At 28.6% G+C, this 24,813-nt stretch overlaps 1 protein-coding gene across 2 annotated transcripts in view; it reads left to right on the top strand.

Moving 5' to 3' along the window:
• Nucleotides 1-5,149: 5,149 nt before the first annotated feature.
• LOC101236736 (unconventional myosin-XVIIIa) overlaps nt 5,150-24,813 on the top strand; it is a 73,874-nt gene continuing 54,210 nt past the window's right edge. The window contains exons 1-4 of one of the 2 annotated variants that reach the window (XM_065807356.1): nt 5,167-5,246; nt 5,296-6,196; nt 6,559-6,707; nt 22,795-22,989. In XM_065807356.1, the coding sequence (XP_065663428.1) occupies nt 5,380-6,196; nt 6,559-6,707; nt 22,795-22,989 (1,161 nt within the window). In that variant the 5' untranslated portion in view covers nt 5,167-5,246; nt 5,296-5,379. Of the gene's footprint in view, nt 6,197-6,558; nt 6,708-22,794; nt 22,990-24,813 lie in introns of both variants that reach the window. The other variant, XM_065807355.1, reaches the window with a different exon arrangement.

Below are 24,813 nucleotides of genomic sequence, written 5' to 3'. Positions count from 1 at the left end.
AAAGCCTTCATCTTCTACAGATCGAGAACCTGTCCTGAAAACTAAAATTACTGATATAGCTTATAACAGTTTCAATAAGATATTTCAAAACCACTATAATAAAGCACTTTAAAAAATTAGAAAATTTATTTAAGAAAAAACATTTTTAAAATCCTTGATTAACACTGGGTATCATAGAACCATCAAAACAAAATTACAACGCATCTATGTAATTATGTAAATAATGTATGTAATTAATATGTAAATAAAAAGTCATGTAAATAAAAAACAACTTTTAAAAATTAATCGAATTACAAGCTACAAACGAATTTTTGAATCAATTATAAAGTTTTCAAAAATGTTGTACTTTACTAACCAATTAATAAAATGTAAAAATAATTAACATAAAACATGGCGCATAATTAAGACGTCATATATGACGTTTTTAAGTCTTTCGAAGAAACTCATTATGAATGATTGCGAAGTTATCAATGATTGCGAAGCTATTATTTGCGAATCTTTAATTGCCAAGTCGTTTAACCACGCTTTAGTTAATCGTATTTTTATTTCTAATTATATATATATAATATATATCACTTATATAAATATAATATATATCACTGGATTAAATAACACTTATGCAACACGTTTAACATTCGCTGATTAGGTTTAATTGACAGATTCTTTCTAACTAATAATGAAAATACTCTTTTCTTGCTTTTTTTTACAAGCAAAAATTATTATTATTGTGTCAATTAACAGTAGAAATGTATCCAATTTATTTTCAACATGAGTGTCCGATGGACGCTCGTTTGTTATAGTGACCTTGTAAACTTTTATTTAATCAATTTTAGTTTACTCAAAAGTAGTTCACCTTCTGTGACAGATACTAGCATTGTGTTAAAAACTAGAACGCAAGTAGATTTACTTTCCATATAGATTGTAAAATAAGCTATAAACCGTGGTTTACCATAATCTTTTTGCAATTAGTTTAGCGGGAACCTGAGATGATCGTCTGGTTTCCAAAAAGTTAAAGTATAACTTGGTTTGGTTATAAATGCAGTCTGGTAATTTATTGACAAAGAACACGATAGGAGTAATGCAAGAACTGATCCTTCAGGAACGCCACTACTTTTTTTTCTAAAATCGGGCGTTTATTCTCCAATTACTACTCATTGTTGTCTATCAGCTAGCCAACCAGTACTCTAGTTTAATAGCTAGCCTCATATGTCATAGACATGATTCTTATGAAGAAGTCTGTGTGAAACTGTGATAAATGCTTTGACAAAGTCGGTAAAAATTTTATCAATCAGGTATCAACGATGAAATGACTCCTTTAGAATGTTGTGATATTCAATCAGATTTGTTGAGACTTTGAAATAGATTGTGTACAGTGTTACATAATCTTATCTTTGTTTATTTTCTCCATAGCTTTAGCGCGGTAAGAAGGTAACAGACACCAGCTTGTATTTATAAGCCTCAACTTTTTTTCCGTTTTTGAAACGGGTCATTTGATTTGTCTTTTATAATATCATGTTATACAACTCAAAACCTGTTGATCTGAAATTGGATCCAGTTCACATCGTCTGCATAGATCTAGAAGTTGTGAGCATGTTGAAAACGCCGTATTTTGTATGTGCAAACATCTTTGACCAGAAACTGATGTATACAGCAATGCATTTTTTCAACATGTTTTATTTCAATGACAGGAGCTTAATAAGTAACTTGCTTAATCACTAGACTAGCTTGATGTAGATTTGATGTATCTTTTTCATTAAAACTTTGAAAAAAACTTTTTTTATAAAAATAAACTTTATTTGCTAAAGTTTAACTACAGTAGTTAACTCTCAACAGAATGTTAAAATTTTAACAAAAGATTTTCGTTGAAATTTTTAGAATAATCATTTATGAAGTACTTTTTTTAATACTTTTAGTATATATGAAATATAGTATTTATGAAAAAAGTATTTATAAAATATAGTTATAAAGTTTATGAAATATAAAATTATGAAATATAATTTATTTATATAAAAATTTATAAAAAAGCGTTTATAAAATAATATTTTTCTTCAAAAATAACGCGCAAAGTTTATCTTAAACTATAAAATGTTTTGTTCGGATAAAATCTAGTGTCTACTTTAATGTCGTCAATATAAAAAACAAGTCAACATTTTTTTTATAGTTAATCCACACCTACCAAGAAAAGAAGATAAATTATTTAAAGCATTAATTCTTTGGTAATTTAAATAAAACAAGTTGGTTGTTATACACACATTATGAATTAAATTTATTAAATACCTAATCAACAAAAATCACTTGTTTACTTTTTTATAATTAAAATCTCGTCATTTTATTTAAGATTGAAAAGCCAATTTTACACTATATTGGTTCATAAACTGTAAATTTATTTTTTCAAAAAAACTTATATCTAACTATACAAGATTAATTCTTTATAGACACTCAAAGTCACTGTATAGACAACAGAAAAAGCAAAAAAAGTTAAAACAATATTTAAGATTTCTAAAAAAAAATTTTTTGTCCTTCGAATTCTGGCGCCCCAATTATCTTTGCGCCCGGGTCACGTATGTCCCTTTTGCCCCTCCTTTTGGCGGCCCTGTGGTTTAGTGTAGCACAAATCAAAACAAAATTAAAAAATTCTTTAATGAACAAAAAGATGCAGTTAGAATATTATCTAATGTAGACCGTTTAACACACTCCAAATAACTAATTATAAACCTGAATATACTCAATATCTACCAGCTAAACATTTATCATCTTTTAATTTTTATGTTCGAAGTTAATACAAAAATAACACCTAACATTTTTAATTCGTTATTCATAATAAATAAGCACAGATACTTAACCATATACTCAAACAACACTTATATTCAGCCCAAAAGTTTTTGCCGCAACTGAGTTTTCAATATCTATTATAGGACAAAAGTATGGAATAAAATTATATTTAATAAACTTAAAAATCTTAACAAATTCAAACCAAAATTGAAGCAAACGCTTCTGGTTTGTGACGGGGTGCATGACTTCTTCTGAAGTTATCTGGGTTGTACAGATAAGCTTTTTAAATTTATTTAAAGTTTATTTTAGTCAACCTTGCATCGCTTTGGTTGAATCATGCTTAAATAAATACTTTTTATGAGAGGTTGTGGTCCTTCTCGATATTGCTTTTAACTAATAATTTTAATTAATTTTAATCTTTTTAATTTTTATTTTAAAAGAAATTAAGCGACATTATTTATTTTTTCCTATTTCGTAACTTTTTATTTTATTTTTTCAGAAGGAAAGTTATAATGCGTAAATTTTATTGCAAGTTATGCTGCAAGTTATATGTTGCAAGTTATATGTTGCAAATTATATGTTGCAAGTTACATTTTGTACAAATTTATTTTTATACATCTATTTATTACTTTTTTCCTACGAATTTGTTATTTCACTTTTTTTTACGAACTATTTCATTACTTTAATTATACTTTTTGTTTAAATAAGTTCAACTTTCTTATTTGCAGAATTTTTTACTGCGTATTTGCATAAAATCTTATTGCTCATTTGAATAAGTTCATCCTTTTTATTTGCATAAGTTTATATTTCTTGTTTATTAAAGTTCATATTTCTTATTTACACAAGTTCATTTTTCCAACCAAACAAGTTCAATATTCGAACGGCATAAGTTCCCGTTTCTAACTCACTTAAGTTCATTTTAGTTTCAAACACAAGTGGATTTTTTTTTTAATCATACTGTTTCATTTTTCTGAAGTTTTTAGTTTTATCTTTTATTCATAAGGATTTTTTGTGCTTCAAATTCTGTACGCATGTATGTATGTATGTATGTATGTATGTATGTATGTATGTATGTATGTATGTATGTATGTATGTATGTATGTATGTATGTATGTATGTATGTATGTATGTATGTATGTATGTATGTATGTATGTATGTATGTATGTATGTATGTATGTATGTATGTATGTATGTATGTATGTATGTATGTATGTATGTATGTATGTATGTATGTATGTATGTATGTATATATGTATGTATGTATGTATGTATGTATGTATGTATGTATGAATGCATGCATATATATATATATATATATATATATATATATATATATACAATACAATATATATATATATATATATATATATATATATATATATATATATATATATATATATATATATATATATATATATATATATATATATATATATATATATATATATATATATATATTACAATACAATATCAATAAGTTCAACGCTTTAAACCTTAACATACCACTTTTTATTGTTTTTCATGAAAATTTTGAGGGTCAAAGAAGTGTTTTATTTTATTTATCAAGTCCTGAAAGTCATTTAATAAATCTTTGTCAATGAGAAAGTGTTTTTTTTAAAAAAGAACTCAAACGTTTAATTGTACGTAAACCGTTGTTAGGAAAAATTATTTTTATTATTTTTTTACTAAAATGCAATTATATCAAATTTCATAAAATTTTTTATATTAAATTTTTTTAAAATAGTGCAGGAATGAAAAAACTCAAAATCGAAAAAATTAAAAATCTTAAAATTCAAAAATTTTTTAAATTTATTTTTAGATGTATGCTACCTAAATATTATAGATGCCCAACGGACACTTTTTTATAAAGTTACGTTCTGTACGTCAGAAAGGCTTGTTATAATTGTATTTTTAGCAAAAATAGTATTTTAATCAAAACTGCGCCAAATTAAGTTTTATGATTTTGAAAGTGGGTTGTTTGTGGTTTTGTTAAATGCTCTCTCGCACCGCGGTAGAGCTTTTAACGAGAAGTTTACGCCTCCCTGCCGTGCCAATGACTTCTGGGTTCTGAGCCAGAACTCTAACCACTGCGCTACGGCTGCTCAAAATAAGAATAAAAAAGATTTTCTAATCAATATATATATATATATATATATATATATATATATATATATATATATATATATATATATATATATATATATATATATAAAGAAATAGGGATTTAAAATTTTTTTTAATGTAAATAGCCTCTATTTGTTCATATCAATTGCACTCAACTGCAGTCTTTAACTTTTCCAGAGCTTTGTAGATCTAATTCTAAAGGGGTTTTAGTTTTAAAATTGTATTTATAATTTTTTTTTATGAAGTTGAGATGTTTAAAATAGGTGACACTTATTACGGGAAAAAAGTAATTGAAAAACCCGGAATGACGCTATATATATTTGTTTTGAAACCATATATTTGAAATAAGGTTACGAAAAGCTACACTCAAAGTGCAGATTTCGTAATATTATTTTTAGAAAATGGAGTAAAGGCTTATACTATGTATGGTTTATGTTTCTTGAAGTGTTAAGCTGCAAGTAAATAGTCAAAAAGGTTCTAAAATGTTTCGCAGAACTAAACAAAAAAAAGAAGGTAGTTCTCTACCAGAAAGTTCAAGTTTTGAAAATATAACTGGGTCTAATGACCTAGAAAATAAAAGAAATTTTAAATTATTTAAATTTAGTAAGAAAAATAGAGATAAAAGTAATCATGATTTTGAATTACCAGAATCGCCTGATTCAGATGGTATAAGAATCGACGAAGCGTTTCAAAAATCTAACGATTCACAAGAGGAATATTTTCATCAAGGAAATACTTTTAATGAAAAAAGTTCGGAATCAAAAATTAATTCTTCTAAACTTTCACTTAATTTTTCACACAAACCGCCATCCACACATTCACCAACACATTCACATGCAAAATCACCAACATTCTCACCTCCACTCTCTCATTTATTTTCACCCACTTTAAACAGTCCATCTAGCAGTATTAAATCAACATTTGACAGAGAAATTAATCCTGAATCAGCAGAAGATGACACAACTTCATATTCTTCCCAAAGTAATATGTCAAATGTTTCTGCAACTGATAATAAGGCAGTTAGTCCAGATTTAAATGAACCTGTCTTTAAAAGTAGTTATAGTAGCAATGAATCAAGAACAATAAATGTTAATCGAACTAAAGCAGGAGATTTTGGAATTGTTCTTCGACGTTCATCAAGTGTTAGGAAAGGAGACAAACGAATGATTCATTTAGTTGAACCTGGTGCTAATAGTTCAAATGTTGGATTACTTCCTGGAGATCATTTAATTGCATTAAATGGTGTGAATGTTGAAAATGTTAGTCGTAAAGATATTATTGGAATGATTGCTTCATCAGGTAAACTTTACTAATTTTAATGTTTATAGTTTCATTATTATTATTATTTTAATATAATTTAATTCAAAATAGTATATATTTTTTCATTATTGCTGTTAAATTCAGTATTTATACTTAATAAAACAACTGGCATGCAATGTAAACATGACTACTGTAATTAAATTTAAGGAGATTCGTTGTTAAATTTAGGATAGCTTATGACATCCTTCCCATACTTGAATAATTTTTTTTAAACTAAAAATTTGTTTATTTTTATACTATATTTTATTATATTCTTAAAATAATTAATTTTAAACACGATTTTAGATAATAATGATACAAATAAAAATATAAATTCAACTTGGTTTCAATTTAATATTTAGCTAACACTATTACACTAACAGTAGCTCCAATTGCTGAATATGCTGAGCATGTTACAAAACTTGCTGTTAAGCAGAATAATAATTCTTTCACTGCTAGTGTACCATCTATACCAAGATTAGAAACTTCCTATAGTATTTCATGTAATAAGGTAATAGTTTGTTAGGTTTTACATTGTTTAGTAATTGTTTCTTATACTTTGGATTAAGGTCAGTATATAAGGGAAGTTTGAATATATATATATATATATATATATATATATATATATATATATATATATATATATATATATATATATATATATATATACACACCTATAGTATCACTTACACTGACAGATTTTACAAAAAAATGAACACTTATGGGGACATTTTAATGTACCCGTTAATTTTTTGTCCCCGTAAGCATTGTTTTTTTGTAAAAAAAATGTCCCCGTAAGCAACTTTTGTAAAGAACAAAAAGTACATGCATTGACTATCAAATAACCTGACTTGCAAGGGTTATGGCAAGGTTTAAATATGGTTATATTACTGTAATTAATTGTTTTTGTAAAGAGATAAAAATAAAAATGAAATATAATATATAACAAGTAAATAAAAATAACAAAAATCAATATAAAAAAAATGTTTATATAATAAAATAATAAATTTATATATGTATAAATAAAAAAAAAAATAATAATAAAAAAAAATATATATATATATAAATATGGCAAAAATAGTTTAAAAAAAGTAAAAAAACAACAACAAAACAGGCACAAAAAAACATCTCTCTGTAAGCTCGACTAGGAGTGTTTTTGTATATATATATATATATATATATATATATATATATATATATATATATATATATATATATATATATATATATATATATATATATATATATATATATAAATATATAAATATATATATATATATATATATATATATATATATATATATATATATATATATATATATATATTAAAAAAATCTATAGCTCTTATATTAACAACACCAATCGACATTTCATCACATTCGGAAAACCTACAAAATTATCAATATTTTAAACTTCCTTATATTGTAAAAATATCTGATTTAACTAAACAAAAACTAAACGCAATCATTAAAAGATATTGTAAATCAGTCACCGTAAGATTGGTTTTTACTTCATTTAAAATTTCAAAATTTTTTCCGCAAAAGATCCCTTTCCTATAGACTTTAATTCATTTGTTGTATATAAATTTGAATACGCATATTTGAATACGCAATATTGGCGAAACTACTCGCCATTTAAAGACACGAAAAGTTGAGCACCAAAAAAAGGCATAAAAAATCACATTTATAAACATATTCATTCAAATGAAAGCTGTTTTAATAGTTTTAATCATGCTAATTTTACAATTTTGGATTCGGCCTCCAACAAATTTATTAAGACTCAAAGAAAGCATGTACATGAGTGGGAAAAACCCACTATTATTGGGTTGTAAAGAAAGTTTGTTTGGTTTTTGTATTCCTTTGTTTCATAACAGTTTTTGTTGTTATACGGTAAAGTGTTTGTATTCTTTAAATAGTACTTGCTTTGCTCTACAAACCTGTATTATTTGTTTTTGAAAGACTTAATTTTTTCTTATTTTTCCAGGCTTTAAAATGGAATATCCAGGAGGCAGAAATCAACATTATCACTTTTCTTCGCTTTTCATTGAGGTCAAAAAGCAGCCGAAGTAGCTCGGGACATATGCAATGTGTATGGCGAAGGTGTCATAGGGAAGCGAGCAGCACAAAAATGGTTTGCAATATTCAAAAATGGTGACTTTGACCTCGAAGACACACCTCGAAGTGGATAACCATCAGAATTCGATAAGGAGCATCTAAAGGCCCTGTTGAAGGAAGATGGTCGCCAAACAACCCGTGAATTAGCCAAAAAAATGAAATGTAGTGCCATGACCATCTCCAATCATCTTCAATCAATAGGTTTTTCTCAAAAACTTGGAGCTTGGGTGCCTCACCAGCTTAATGAAAACAACAAAGAAAATTCCCATCAAATCGCTGCTCAACATCTTGTGCGCCATCAAGCAACACGAGGCAATAAACAATGGTTTTTACACTGAATTGTTACAGGAGATGAAAAATGGTGTCTATATGTGAATATGAAGCAAAAAAAAGAACGGATTGGTTCAGAAGGTACGCAGAAGCTGAGAATAAAGCAGATCTTCACTCAAAAAAGGCTATTATCTGTATTTTTTGGGACTGCAAAGGTGTGCTGCACTAGGAAATGCTCGAAAGGAATGCCACGGTCAAGAAGGACCTTTACATTGCCCAATTGCATTGCGTGAATGAAGCTATTCAACAGAGACCCGATTGACAAGGTCAAATCATTCTCCTTCATGACAACGCTAGGCCGCATGTTGTGCAAGTTGACCTTGTGCCAATCGATTACCATCTTTTCCGCTCCATGTCAAACCATATGAGAGGCACTACCTTGGATGATGAAGAGGACCTCAAAAACTGGCTCAACTACTTCTTCGACACCAGATCGGGCGAGTTATTGCGAGAAGGCATCAACAAACTAGCCGAACGTTGGGAGGAGGTCATAAATAATTACGGAGAATACATAATTGATTAATTAATGTTTTTTTGTTTAAATAAAGTTGTTTAATAAAACCGAACGAACATTTTTTACAACCCAATAATAAACAAATGAACCATGTAAAAATGACAATTTCAATCTAGTTCCTTTTAACATTACCGGTTCTTTTATCTTTTAAAAACATTTGTTACATTATTTAATTGGATTTTTATTGTATTTTTTATTATAAGGTCTCTATTAATTTAACTTAATTTTACTATTTTGATTTAAGCATTTTAATATATTTTAACTGGCTATGATATAGTCGAAACATGTATTTATAAAATAAATGATTTTAACAAAAATTAAAAAAGTTGTCCTAATTATTAGAACATATATATATATATATATATATATATATATATATATATATATATATATATATATATATATATATATATATATATATATATATATACATATATATATATTTATATATATATATATATATATATATATATATATATATTTTTTTTTTTTATATATATGTATATAAGGGTGTTCCATAATGTAAAGTTAAAGTATATAAAATATATATATATATATATATATATATATATATATATATATATATATATATATATATATATATATATATATATATATATATATATATATAGTGTTGGCCATTAAATTAGGACATTGACAAAAAAGTTACATATTACATTTATTTTCATATATAAATGCACCAAAATGAAATACTGATAATAAAATAGTTAGTGAGTGCATCCTAAATCACATAATAAACCAGTTTAAAAAAAATTAATATATTGCATGTCCTCCTCTGGCATCTATGAGCGCTTTTACACGTCTTGGCATTCCACGAATAAATTGATCTGCAAGTTTCTTGAGACGCTCATCATGATGCCAGACATGAATTAGCTTCTCAATTAACTGTGCCCTATTAGTTGAAATTGTTTTATTTACTTCCCTCTTTAACTCTCTCTACAGTTCCTAAATGGGGTTACAATCTGGGCTGTTTCCTGGCCATTTTAATGCTGGGACATTCCTTTCGTGAAGTAGTTTAGCGATAGATTTGGCCATGCGACAAGGTGCACCATCATACATATATATGCAATTGCCATCTGGATACCATTCATCTAATTGTGTAAATAACTTTCTCTCTAATAAGTTTTTGTATTTTTCTTAGTTCATTATACCATCTACAATGTGGAGTCGCCCTGTCCCATGAATAGATATCACGCTCCAGACCATAATCTTCTTTGGGTGTTTAACAGTTTCTTGAATACAGTCTGGATGATATGCTTCTGTTGATCTTCTCCTAACATACTGTGTCCTTTCTCCCAAAACTTCTAACATTGCTTCATCTGAGAAGCAGATCTAAGCATAGACAATACAAAGTTTCTTTTAATGAAAGACCACAATTTCATAACAATCAATAAATTAATTATTATCAATACTAAACAGAATGTCGAGGTTGCTTACATTAATGCAATTATTACATTTAAAACAAAAAGCAAAAAGTTTATTCTAATAAGTAATAATAACCAGCAAACAAGGACAATATTTACTAAAACGAATATTAATATTCAATAAATACCTTTGTCCAATCATCTTCAGTCCAGTTCTGGTGATCCTTCGCCCAAGCTAGTCGCTTCTTGCACATTGCCGGTGTAAGCTTTGGTTTTTTCTGTGGCCTGTAGGCCTTGTATCCATGTTCCACTAGGCGTCTTCTCACAGTTCTACTTCAACTCCAGCTTTCCTCCATTCACTGACTAAATCAGAAGATGATCTACGCCTGTTTTCACGACAAAGCTTTATCAGTTCTCGATCACCACGGGGTGTTGATTTGCGTGGTCTGGCACAGTTACTTCTCTTAGTTTCAGTAATATTGCCACTAGTAAGCAAAGTTTTTTTAATTCTGCTAACAGTCTGATGGGAAACATTAAGTCTTTTAGCAATATCCATATTTGTAAAAGACGAATGTTGCAACAAGGTAGCAACCTCACGACCTTTTGCGGGACTAATGTCCGATTATTTACTCATTATTATTTTATAAAAATTTACAGATATATTATAGTAATTTCAAAACATAAACTTCCCTTAAATCCAGTCAGTATGTTAATTATTACTAATTTGACTAATCATTAAAAGTTGTATTCTGTTGCATACTGTTCAACGTAACACCAACACAACTTCAATATGAACTTAATCACCTCGCGACTTTTTAACTGACATACAACGATAAAACTTACTTAAAATTCTTAGCATTAAATAATATTTTTCAAAACGTTTGTTTATTATTAAATTACCATGGTTCCAGAACACTAAAATGGCTGTGTTATTTTTAACTCAAAATCAAGAAAAAGTGACATTTTTATGAATGTCCTAATTTAATGGCCAACACTGTATATACATATATATATATATATATATATATATATATATATATATATATATATATATATATATATATATATATATATATATATATATATATATATATATATATATATATGTATATATATATATAAGCACACACATGCACGCACACAATTTTTAATTTTTAAATACCAATATTATTTCTGGATGAGTTTTTACACCTACTTTAAAAAAAAAAAGAAGTTAATTTTCAACATTAACCCTCCGCTCAAAATAATAATATTTTTGTTTAAATATATATATTTAACATATTTACAATTTATGTTAAATTATGTCCTAAAACTAAAATAACTTAATGTTATTTTAGTTATAGGAAATTACTAATGCAAATGTGGTTTTTTAGATTTCTTTATTTTATTACTTATTTCACATGATTCAACAGAATTTAGGGGTGTATTGAATTTAGGACCATTTATCTGCAATTTAACTTACATGGATGATAGCTCAGCTTGACTGGCTTAGTTCTTTAAACCTAAGGCTTGTCTTTATTTAGCCAGTTAAAAAGAGATGGACTCCTACAGATTATCAATCGCAGGATCAATGAAAAAAGAAAAAATACTAATTCTCTTTTTCATCGATCTTGTGACTGAAGATGAGGTGACGAATCTCATAAAAAGTACCCTTAAAAATAATAAAAACCTAGGTCCCAATCAGGCCCTTTCAGAGACTGAGTGAGGCCCGGGCCATTTACAAATTTTGAGGCCCTTACCATAAAATAACTGCCATTGCATAATAAATAAAAAAACAGCAAATTAGTAATAATTTTTATTTTAAAAATGCTTTTCTTGCTTTTGCTTTTGCAAATGCACTGACAACTGTTGAAAAATCGAGTTTTCTTGCAATATCACAGTTAATATTCAACATTGCAAGTCCATTCAAGCGTTCTTGTCCCATGGTTGAACGGTGATAGTTCTTTACTTGTTTCAACACATTGAAAGACCTTTCTCCTGAAGCCACTGAGACAGGCAAACTGATAAAAATTCGCAAAGCAATTCATATGTTAGGAAAAACACCAGACAGTCCAAGTTCTAATATTTCTTGAAACAATTCTTTTGGTTTGCAATCTGATGTAAAGTTTGTGGAGTAAATTTGTTTCAGAAAGATTATCTCATCAGAAATATCAGACAGTATTTCCTTGTGGTACTTTTTTTGAAAGTTTGTTGTGGCACTGAGTAGTTCTTCATTGCTCATCTTGTTGAAGTGCCAAAGAAATCCAAAAATACTACAAATTTGTTGTTGTGACTCAAATCAACGTTTAAGACCTGCTAGAATAGAGCCGATTATTACATAAAATACATTGATTTTATAGTGCTGTTCTAAATCAAATTGTGTTTTCAACTTTCGAGTGGTAGAAAATTCTGGTGAAATGTCAATATTCATTGCAATTAATTTTGACTCACTCAGAACAGCATCCCATTTTTCACGAATCTGTTGAATACTGTCCATGAGATTTTTAATGTTTTCCATTTCAACATCTAGAGTTGCATTTCTTGCCTCAATTATAAGATTGGTTTGGTGAATCATTGTGAGGAGCTTCATCCATAAAGATGACATTACAATGCATTCAAATTTTGACAAATACTTTTGAATGGACTGAAGTTCTGACTGAGCTGATACTGTGAGATTGAGAGATTGCAGCTCTTTTAAAGCTGTTCTCAGTGAATTCAAGTGACGGGCAACTGGTTTCACTGCTTCAATCCTTGCTGACCATCGGGTCTTGGAAATACCATGTAGTGAAGCAGGTACATGTTGCTTGAGAATTTCCCACCTTTGTGGACTACTGCTGAAGAAATTGTACATTTGCTGCACAATTCCAAAGTAAAGAATTGCTTCTTTGCATGATTCAGCACAGTCAACACCAACAAGGTTTAAAGTGTGATTTCCACAGCTGGCAAACATACAGTTTGGGTTTTCTTCTAGCAAAACTGCTTGCACACCTTTGTATTTTCCAGCCATGTTTGGACCATTGTCGTATGCCTGACCAGTACACAGTTTAAAATCTATGTTCAACAAAGTTAGAACGTGAAGAATCCTTGCTGCAATTTCTTTTCCACTTTTTTTTGAGTAATCGTCAAAATAGAGAAACCGTTCTTCAATGGAAAATTTAGATCCATCAATTTTTATATAACGGATAATGAAAGTTGTTTGCTCCTTGTGAGAGCAGTCTGGTGTTGCATCAACAACAATTGAAAAATATTTGGTGTTTTGAATCTCTTCAATAATTTTGGTTTGAACAAAAGATCCACAGAGTTCAATAAATTCATTTTGAATCCGGGTGGACAGATAATGAACTTGTAAGCGCTTTTTGTTCAGTTGAGATTCATGGACCTTTTTCACACGCTCTGATAAAATTGGATCATATTTGCTGAGGAGCTCAATTATTCCGAGAAAGTTTCGATTGTCAGGGTCATAAATGTGTTGACTGGAACCAATTAAAGCAAGCCCACGTTCAGAAAGAAAAAGAATGACGTTCAGAAGGCGCTCAAGAAGTTTTGTCCAATTACTGGTTTCAGTTGACAATTTTGTTATTAGTAAATTATCAATAGAACTTTTTCTAATGGCTGCTCTACTGGCTGATTTCCATTTGACATAGTTTTGTTTGTGTAATACAGACATTTCATGTGCTGGTATTCGGTCTTTCAACTTTCTCCAACCCCTGGTGATATTCCAACCTAACTGTTCTGAAAAGGTGGATACCTTGGAATCACTTTTGTTCAAAAGAAAGCAGGGTGCACAATAGAATGACTGTTGCACATCACTACAGCAAAGCCAATCTCTTGTGCATATCTCACCATTGGGAAGAATTTTTGATCTCAGACGAGTAGGAAAGGCGTGATTATAAGAATCTCGTGGAATATTGTTTGGAATTAAAAAGTTTGTTTGGAAACTTTCTTGCATTTGAGTAATATTTCGTTTGTCAACAGTGCCAATGTCAGACACAATCAATTTTGATATATTAGAACAATCTGATTCACATTTTTGGTCCAAACTTTCTGAATATGAAATTTCAGAATCAGAGATGCAATTATCATTTGAGATGGCTTGCAAATTTGTTTCCCTCTGCTGACTGTTGCTTTGGTGAATCAATGAATTTTCACAATTTGATTCCAAGCTTTCTAAATCTGTTATTCCAGATTCAGAGACACAAGTTGTATTTGAGATGTCTTGCACATTTGTATCTATCTGGGGATTTTTGTTTTGTTGTAACATTGATTTTTCAGAAGATGTAGTTCCGGATATTTCAATATCTGATTTACCGTGTGTTGGGTTGGCTTGATTTTCCAGTGGTCTTAGAAATGATGTTATTGACTTTAGGCTCTTTGTTTCTTCTTCAATTTTTTGTCTTTTTTGCCTTTTGGATGCACCACTTTCAAATTTTCTCTTCATGTTTAAAATTAGCAATGACATTAGTTTTAAAAGTTTTCGATCTTGCTGCAAACAACAATTATTAATGACTGAATTAAAATAAATATCAGAACAAACTTAATACAACACAAATAATTTAATTAAAATAATAATTATGTGTATTGATAATCAACTAATTAAGTATATTAAAATATTGTCTCAACATTGATTAAAATTTTATGTAATTGCTCATGTTATCACAATTTAATAAAAATATATTAAATTTCCGATAAAATTTGGAGGCCCCTATTTAGGTCGAGGCCTAGGCCAAATGGCCCGTGTGGCCCCCCCCCCCCCTCTGATAGGGCCTGGTCCCAATAGTCTACCAACATTTCTTCTAAAACTTGTATCTCGCCTAATCTCCAAACCTCTATGTACTATGATGAATAATTCCTTCAAAAATGGTATTTTTCCAGAAGCTTTTAAGGTAGCCAAAGTAATTTCTATATGCAAAATGGGTTCTCTTCTAGACTACTCCTATTATTGACCTATTTTTCTCCTTTCTAACCATAAAAACACTTTGCATGTGGAGTGTTTATTGACATAAAAAAAGCATTTGATTCATTTGAGCACACAATCCTCCTAGAAAAACTGCAACGTTATGGTATTAGAAGTATAACTTTTCTCTAGTTTTCCTCTTATCTTTGTAATAGAACACAATTTGTTTGAATTAAAGGTATCAACTCAAAACTAGTTAAATCTTTTAATGTTGTTCCACAAGGCTCAGTTTTAGAACCATTACTTTTTCTTATTTTTATTGATGATTTAAATGTTTAACTTAAATGTTCTACTGCGTATCACTTCATGGATGACACCAACTTGCTCCTAATTAACAGATCACTTAAAAAACTTAACAAAAATATAAATCACGATCTAGCTAATGTTGTTTCAATGGCTCTGTACCAATAAATTATCCCTAAACTTTAAACAGAAATTTTTTTCGAGCGTTATTTTAATCGCTCGTTCAGCTTATAACGAGCGTATAAAATAATGCTCGTCCAATAGTTCGGGATTATTTTTTTATTTTCATTGAATATTTAAAAATGATTTTTTATTAAAGATATTCTATTATCATAGCACTAATATAAAATATAAAAAGCACTACCTCGTTCTCTTTTGCACTAACGTAATGAATGAGCAGTTTGAAGTCGTTAATAGTTACTAATTTCAATAATGGAATGTGCACGTGGAAACACAATGTAAATACAAAAATGCGCAAATAAAATAAGAATAGAAAATTAGAAAACCATTATAAGAAAATTGAAACTGCAGAGTATTTTTAATCTTGCGAAAATATCAAGTAATATTTATTTGATTTAATGTTTGTAATATTCCACACATCGTTTATAATAAAAATAAATATTAATAATAGAGTAATTTTTAAAATTAGTTTTTCTTCTAGTGTAGGTTTTTTATTAACTATTATTTATTTTAACTCAAATTTAAAACGATTCTGTTGTTTAAAATGTTCGCAACTACATTCGAAAAGGAAACAAAGTAATGATGTCAACATTTATTAAATGGAAAGTTATTATTCTTATTTATTATTATTTCAAATTATTCTTGTGTTATTTTTTTAAGATAAAAAAACGTAATTTAAAAAAGAAATTTTAGAAAAAAATTAAATAATTAATTTGAATTAAAAATATCAAGAAATATAAAAACCATTAAACGTTAATTAAGTTTACAGCGTAACATTTTAAAATAAATATATCTAAACAACGAAGCAAAACTAAGTCACTAAATTATACTTCAATACTAAATCAATAAGAAGTTGCGTTTTTGTTTGATATTATTTTCTTATAACATAAATAGTTAAAAATAAAATTGCGATCTGACAATATACAAGAAGTTTGGAAGTATAAAAATCTACTTCGTTGAAGTAGTTTCATGAGTGATACTAATTCAAACATGGTTTGACGAAAGAATTATGTAACAAATAAAAAAAGATATAAAAAAAGAAAAAAGCTTTTTATGAGCATCGCGTTCAACAATTTTCATGATCGCACTCGCCGACGTTATCTTGAGCGCGCATAATCACGCTCGATGAAAACATATTCTAATTTTACGAGCGCGATATAACACGCTTGACGATTTTCTTTATCACAAGCCCTGTATAGAATCTTGACTAACATTTTCAGAGGCTAATTGTTTTGATTCATAAAGTTTAAATTGAGAAAAAAGTTATTCTTAAGTGAAAACAAAGTTTATTTATTTACTTTAAATATTGATTTTAAATTCAACTTGAAATTTATATAATTTTAAATTTAATGAATAAAATAAGTAAATAAAAATGATATTTTTAAAAATTAGTCTTTAAAAACCCTAGAAAATTAAAATCCATTTTGAGGCCCCCAAAATTGTGGGGGCCTAAGCTGGTTGGCTTATAGTGACTTCCTGCGGAAAAAAATTCATAAACATTACATAAAATTCTAAACATTTTACTCATTTAAGATTACAAAAGTATTTTTTTATTTTTTGCTCGCAGTTATATTGATATATTTGATTAATGAATAATATAATAATGAAAGATTTGATATTAAATATTCACTAAGAACATAAGAAATGAACTTTGAACTTTCAAAGAGCAAACTTTCTAATTAATGACCTATGATAAAAAATGGTTTAATAGAACAAAAGTATACTAAAATATAACTCTAAAAAATTAGTCAAAAGGTTCCTTTTAATAATTTTCAGAAAAATAGCAAAAAGTTGAATAATGTAATGTAATGAAACTTAAATGTTGAAACTTAAAATAATGTAACTTAAATGTTACTTTGCTGCTTTTCAATTGCAAAAAAATGTTTTCGAATTTGTTGATTTGATTATCCCAGAATTTTAGAATAAAACAGAACAAACTAAACATTTAACTGAAAATTTTAAGTGTAAAGAAATAAATCAGCACAAAAATATAGTAGAATTAAATAAATATAGTAGAATTAAATAAATATAGTAGAATTAAATAAATATAGTAGAATTAAATAAATATAGTAGAATTAAATAAATATAGTAGAATTAAATAAATATAGTAGAATTACATAAATATAGTAGAATTAAACCAGGGTAAAATGGCTACAATTAGAACTGAGCTAACAAAAAATGAAACAAAGTTAAAACAATTATAAATAAGTTATCATAACTATTTTAATTTTTTCATGATATGATGTTCATCCAAATTTTTTTGTTGAAAATATTTGTTGAAAATAATAAGTTGGTAAAAATGCTGATAGTCTGTATAATGAATCATCAGGAGATGTGGCTTTCTTGGTCAGCAAACATTGTTTTGGATTGGCTTTTCAATGCTATCTCTCTCTTTCTCTCTCTTTCTCTTTCTTTCTCTCGCTCTCTCTTTCTTTCTCTCGCTCTCTCTCTCTCTCTCTTTCTCTCTTTCTCTCACTCTCTCTATCTTTCGCTTTTTCTCATATATGTATATATATATTTTTATTTATTTAAAGATATTAACTTTATTTAAACTACTGCAATAAAATAAATTACAGCAAAACAAGTTTAATTTACTAATTAAGAAAAACAAATCTAGAAGTGTTATTTTTTATTATTAAATGTACATATTGTGGAATGTCTATTTCAAACCATAACACAGAGTATACGCCAACACAGAACTGTACAAGGTGTTTTAAATTCTCATCATTGTTTCCATTTAGTCCATGATGTGAACACCAGATTCTGCAAAGCCTACTTGCCAAGTTTAACCAGCATGTATGATTGTGGGGACTAACTTGAATCTCTTTCATATTGTCTGTCATTGTTTTATCTTTAATAGCTTTTGTTATTCTGTATAGATATCTTTGATCACTAGATAAATTTTTTAAATTTCATTTTTTTGAACCTTCATCGATATCTAATAAATCAATTTCAATTTCTATAGATTGAATTACATTAGTGGAAATTTTAAGATCAATAGGGACAAATTTTCCAGTATTGCCAAAAAAAAATTATTGTTTGATATTGTTTTTGCATCAATAACTGATATTAAGTGCATCAAAGGTAATTCATTCGTGTGTAAGGCACTAACTACCCAAATAAGTTTGGTTTGAAGTTTTTTTTCTAAAAAATGAATAATACCTCCTTTCCAACCTAAAAAATACTTATTTAAATATATGCATAGCATTTAACATCAAATATTTACCTGTACTTATCATCAAACATTTATCTGTATTAAGGTTGGTTGAATCACAGCCAACAGCAACTAGAGTGGATTCTATACTATGTTCTATAATGCATTCATATATATGTTCTGCTATATGCTTTGCTGAGGTAATAAACTAAGATCTGTTTTCTTTATCAATTGTAAAATGGTACAGATATAAACCACCTGGTCTTCTTGTACAAGTCTGTGGTGAAATTTTCTATCTTCTCCAATCAAAGAAAGTTTTGTCTCATCTTTTCTCCCATCAAACATTATACATCAAACTCCATATCTTTTTACCATATCATCACTTTCAGGTTTTAATTGCTTCATCACCTTCAATTTAGAGCGTTCAATTTTCTTGTGATCTGTCACTGTTTCACTGTCAGTCACATTCTTTGTAAAAAAGCCTGCCTCTTTAGCAGCTTTCAGTGTTAGTGTTAAAATTGCAGCAGTTGCTCTATTTGATACACCATATCTTAATGATAGTAATGCAACTTCTTATATATTCAATGACTTTTTAGGAACTTGTCTGCTTATGTACTCAGAATTTTCTTAGGAAACAACATCTTCATTGTCAGTATTTTCAATATTTTCAATTGGCACTTTAGTTTTTTTTTCTTGAGAATAAAAAGATAGGTATTCTATTTGTGACTTCTTTTTTCCAGTTTCCTCCCTTATGTAATTTTTTTCTTGTCTGTTAGCTTCTTTAAAATCTTGAGCACCCGTTTGCATACAACTATTTATCCCAAATTTTTCTCTTTGGGATTTCATAAACTGAAATTCTATTCTGGGACTTTTGTTTTCTTTTTTGCATTGACAAGAAATATGAGCTTTAAAAACACATGAATTACAACTTTCCTCCTCACAAGAAACAATGTCACACTTGCACTTCACTATACCAAATAGCTTGTCCAGATTAGAGTTAAACTTAGAAATGGTCTCAGTGTTGCACCTGAAGTTAACAATATCTGTAGTTAACAGTATCTTTTTTCCATAATCTAATTATTATATTTATACTGACTTTGTCCTTCACAATCGGAATTTCAGGATTTGCTTTCAACCATTGTGTTTTCACTTTAAAGAAATTACTTACTTCCTCAACTTTACCAGGTATATGTTTAAAGTTCACAATATCAAAATCTTTTGGACCGAAATTTAGTGCAATGCCTATTTTACCTGTTGAAGTAGCTGGACCTGTTGAATGTCCACCATCCAAAATAAGAAGTATTTAAGTAATTAATTTGCATGTAACAAGCAGACCAACCATTGCAATGTTCTGTCAAGACCTTCTAATTTTCTGATTTCTCCATTGTGTTGACCTGTGTTATTCACAGCACCATTGCAAACAACTGCTACTAAACTGCTGCTGCTGATTTGATGTTGTTGATGCTCAATAATATCTCTAGTGCATTATCAAAAGCTTTACTACTTTGTGGCATGTCATGATTGACATATTTGTTTTGCAGAAATGACACTATCACATAATTTCTTTTTTGAAATTTTGTTGGATGCCACTTGTTTTATCAGAAGTGATGTCCTGCTTCCCATCAGGTCCAATGCAAAGTACTTCTAAATCTTTTAGTATGGAATTTGCTAATAATCAAGCATCTCTGTTACTGATTTTACACTTATCGATGGTCTTATCTAACTGAGGATATTGTTTAGTGTTGTAAACCTTAATTTCTTCATTACTTGACATCTCATTATCACTTGACATCACTTCATCATCTGACATTTTAATTGGCAAAAATTCTTCATCTGACTTAGATTGTTCTTATCACTGCAATATGTTTCGCTTGGATAAATTTTGTTATCAAATTTTAATTTCTTATCTGTAATCGGTAAATTGCATGTTTTACTTTTTCATTTTTCTCTCTTCTGCATCTTAATTGTTTCTTCTTTGACTACTTTTCCTATTACCATCTTTTGTACCGTTTTTTAATCTATCCAGAATTCCCATTTAAGTGTTAGAATTTATTTTGAACAAGCTGAACTTTCTTAAACACCATTATTAAAACACTTAAACAGACAAACATCAAATGGTCTAATATCTGTAAACTTGATTTAAATGTCTCAGACTTCTTGCCATCAGAGTATTTACCAAGATCATGTACTTTGTTAATTAAGTTTTTTATGCAAATAACTAAGCTGCTGACTTCAATGTTAGAAATACTTGCTTTGTTGTTCAGTGCTTTAATTTCATTGCCATGACTGTTGCGTTAACACTTGTGCAATTGTCATTTTTTAATAGTCATATGCTTTGAAAACATCAGCAGAAGTTAACAGTTCATTTTTTTGGAGTGTTCTAGGTTGTCCAAGAATACCATGTTTAGTTTCACTTTGTGTTTTAACAGTAGCCATTTATATTTTCAATTTTAACTAATTAAACTAAAACAAAAAAACAAATAATGTAATTTAAACGTAATTCATACAAATATTTTACAATGAAGTGTAGGATCATGTTAATGTTTGCATGTTATTTGCAGAGTGGTAGTGAAAATTAAAAATTTATTTTTTTCATGTTTGTTAGGTAGTATTATATAAATCAATAACAACCTACACAATATTGTGACCCAGGAAAGATTTGTGGGGTTACCCACCATTTCTGTTAAAAAAGACAAAATTTACTTAAAACTAAAGATCTTGTTAAAGAATGTAATTAAGGCAAAGGAATGAAATAATGTAATGAAAGAATGCAAGATTTAAGTAGTAAAAGATTTAAAAAAATAAAATATAACCAAAGTACAATAAGTAGTCATTTTATTACGTGATATTATTATTTAATGTGCACATATTAACCAGCATGCAGTGGATTTAATGTACACATATTAACCAACATGCAGTGGATTTAAACATATCAAATATTTTATTGTTTTATTTGGCAGACATAAATTTTAAAGAAAATTTTTCTAGTCTGGATGATAAGCATCAAGATTGATAATAGCATAGATAAAGCGGCTCTATCTTCAATATTACCTAAGTTGCCTAAGTGCCCAGAAATGGCACTGGTTAATCACTCTTTTATTTTTATCACGAGGTTAGAAAACATTTTTTTGATTTGAGATAAACTTTATGTACAGTAAACAGGATCAGAAAATAACAGGACCAAGACAAAAAGTATAACTAAAGCAAGTAACATAATAAAAAAATAATTTTTTTTGTTAAATTGTGAAAATAAACCAACTGAAATTCAGAATAAAATTTTATAGTTGCTTAAAGAAGAAAAAAAAGCTTTTTAAAGAAAAAACAAAGCTTTTTAAAGAAAAAACAAAGCTTTTTAAAGAAAAAACAAAGCTTTTTAAAGAAAAAATAAAGCTTTTTAAGATACTTATTAGAAAAAGTTTACACATAGTTCAAGCACAATTTTAGATTCAAATTTCGGATTCAAATTAAGAAAAATCTTGAGCACATTCAACATAAGTCTAATATGCTTACAAAATACAATCATGCTCTTTTGCAGAGTTTAGGCTACAGTTTTCAAATTTTCAAGTTTTTTTAATAACATTTATTTTTCTTTAATCATCCTTGTAGTTTACACATGGCATAGCTATACAATAAAAAATAATTTTTGTTAGTTCTAAGATATTTTAATGACCTAAATATTAATGATACAAATATTAATGATATAAATAAAAAAATTATATAAATAAAAAGTAAAAATGTTTTTTAGAAAAATATATCCGTTAAAGAGCCTTTATCAGAGAATTTGTTAAATGGTGAAATGGTATGGTTAGTTCATGATAATGGTTATTCAGCAGGTCAGGTTTATAAAGAGACAAATGTTTCCAATGGATTAAAAAAGTACTGCATTCAGTTGAATGATGGAACTGAAATAATTGATGTTGACGAAAATCTTATAGAACAGGTAACTATAGTTAAATTTTGAGAAAATACATTCATATTTTAATAGGCTGCATTAATTTAAAATTGGAAATAATTAAAAATTTTGAAAATTTTTGATAATATTTTGATTATTGATATAATATTTGAAATTCATAGAATTTCAAATATTATATCAATTGAATAGAGTTAAAGGGCAAGGAAACGGTTGACAGAAGACTTGAAAAGTTGTTGATTGAATGAGTCAGGAAAACATGAAGAAGGTAGAGATTTTCATAGGGTTAAAGTGCATGTAATAAAAAAAAGACCAATAAAAGTTTTTAGAGCATACAGCAACAGATACAGTAGAATATTGTGACTTTTTCTGAATGAATAATCAAGCACGAATGAGTTTTGGTTGATGGAACAAAAGATAGTAGCTCTTTTGAGGAGAGATAGTGATAGTATTTGTTGAGAAGAGAAAGAAAACTTCACGACGATGGGAGAGAAGCTCAAGGTTCTCTTCAATGATACTCTCTCTCTTCTAGACCTTGTCCAGAAGAGAAAGAGCATCATTAGAAGAACCAGCCCAAATATGACAACAGTGTTCCATACAGGAACAATTAAGAGATTTGTAGATTTAAAGAATGGAGAAAATGGCGAGCACAGCAAAAAGAAGCAACCTTAGCAGATGCTGATTTAGCAATCGATTGTATATATGGTTTCCATGAAAGGTCAGTAGTAAACGATAATGCAAGAAGATGTAAAGAAGGGGACTCAGTGAGAGGGTTGCCATTTGTTAATATAGGAATGTCAACAGTACCACGATAGTTGTTTGCAGTAAATAATAGAGTTTTGTTGGAGTTAAAATTTATAAGCCACTGTGAGCCCCAACCTGTTACAGAAGTGAGATCAGATTCAAGATCGGCTGCCTGTTCTAAGCGATCAAAAAGAGAAGACCTTTTGTCAAGACAGGAGTATAAAGTTGAGTCAACAGCAAAAGGAGCTACTTTAAATGTTGTCGGGTTGATCATTAATGTAGATAAGAAACAAAACAGGACCAAGAATAGAACCTTGAAATACTTCAGAAGTTACTGGAATTAAAGTAGAGTGTTGGCCTTTAAGGATGACTTTAATAAAGCGGTTTGTAAGAAACGATTTGATAATCTCAAAAACTTACCCAGATACACCATATGAAACAAGTTTATGGAGAAGACCAGCTTGCCAAACTTTGTCGAAAGCCTTAGATTTGTTAAGAGGCTTATCATGGGACTGATTCATTACCTCTCCCAATCCTTGAGAGGTAATAAATCAGTCCCATAAATTAGAGATGGAATGTTAGATCCACCTTTGTTAATGGCGCTGTTGAAGGTTTTCCAAAAGTCTCTAGAGCCTAGCTTCTGAGATAAGATACGAGATTTAGTGAACTGAGAATAATAGAGCTTAGCATCTGACAGCACCTTTTTACATTGTTTTTTTGCAATAATAAATAGTTGTTTGTTCTCGAGGGAGTTGTTCTTTTGAAAAAGATGAAAAAAATGATTATGATTAGATATAGCAGCTGCACAAGAGGGTGAAAACCATGGAGTAGAATTAGGCATAGGAGACACATTTTTCAGCTGAGAGGGAAAAGACATCAGCCCAAGAATTGTCACAAAGAAAATCACGAAAAGAATCCCAGTCAGCTTTAGGGTAGTAGTATGTAGTCCTATGATAAGGTGAGTTTAAAAAGGAAGTATCAGATGAAAGATTTAAAGAGATCATTGCATGGTTGGAACCACCTAGAGGAGAAAAAAGAGAAACTGAACACAAGCTAGGATCAGAGGCCAGACATAAATCAAGGAGAGAAGGTAAATAATCAGGGCTATCA

The sequence above is a fragment of the Hydra vulgaris genome, chromosome 10 (assembly GCF_038396675.1).
Source record: "Hydra vulgaris chromosome 10, alternate assembly HydraT2T_AEP".
Taxonomy (NCBI): domain Eukaryota; kingdom Metazoa; phylum Cnidaria; class Hydrozoa; order Anthoathecata; family Hydridae; genus Hydra; species Hydra vulgaris.
Note: the sequence above shows the minus strand (reverse complement) of the source record. Positions and strands in the feature narration are given on the sequence as shown.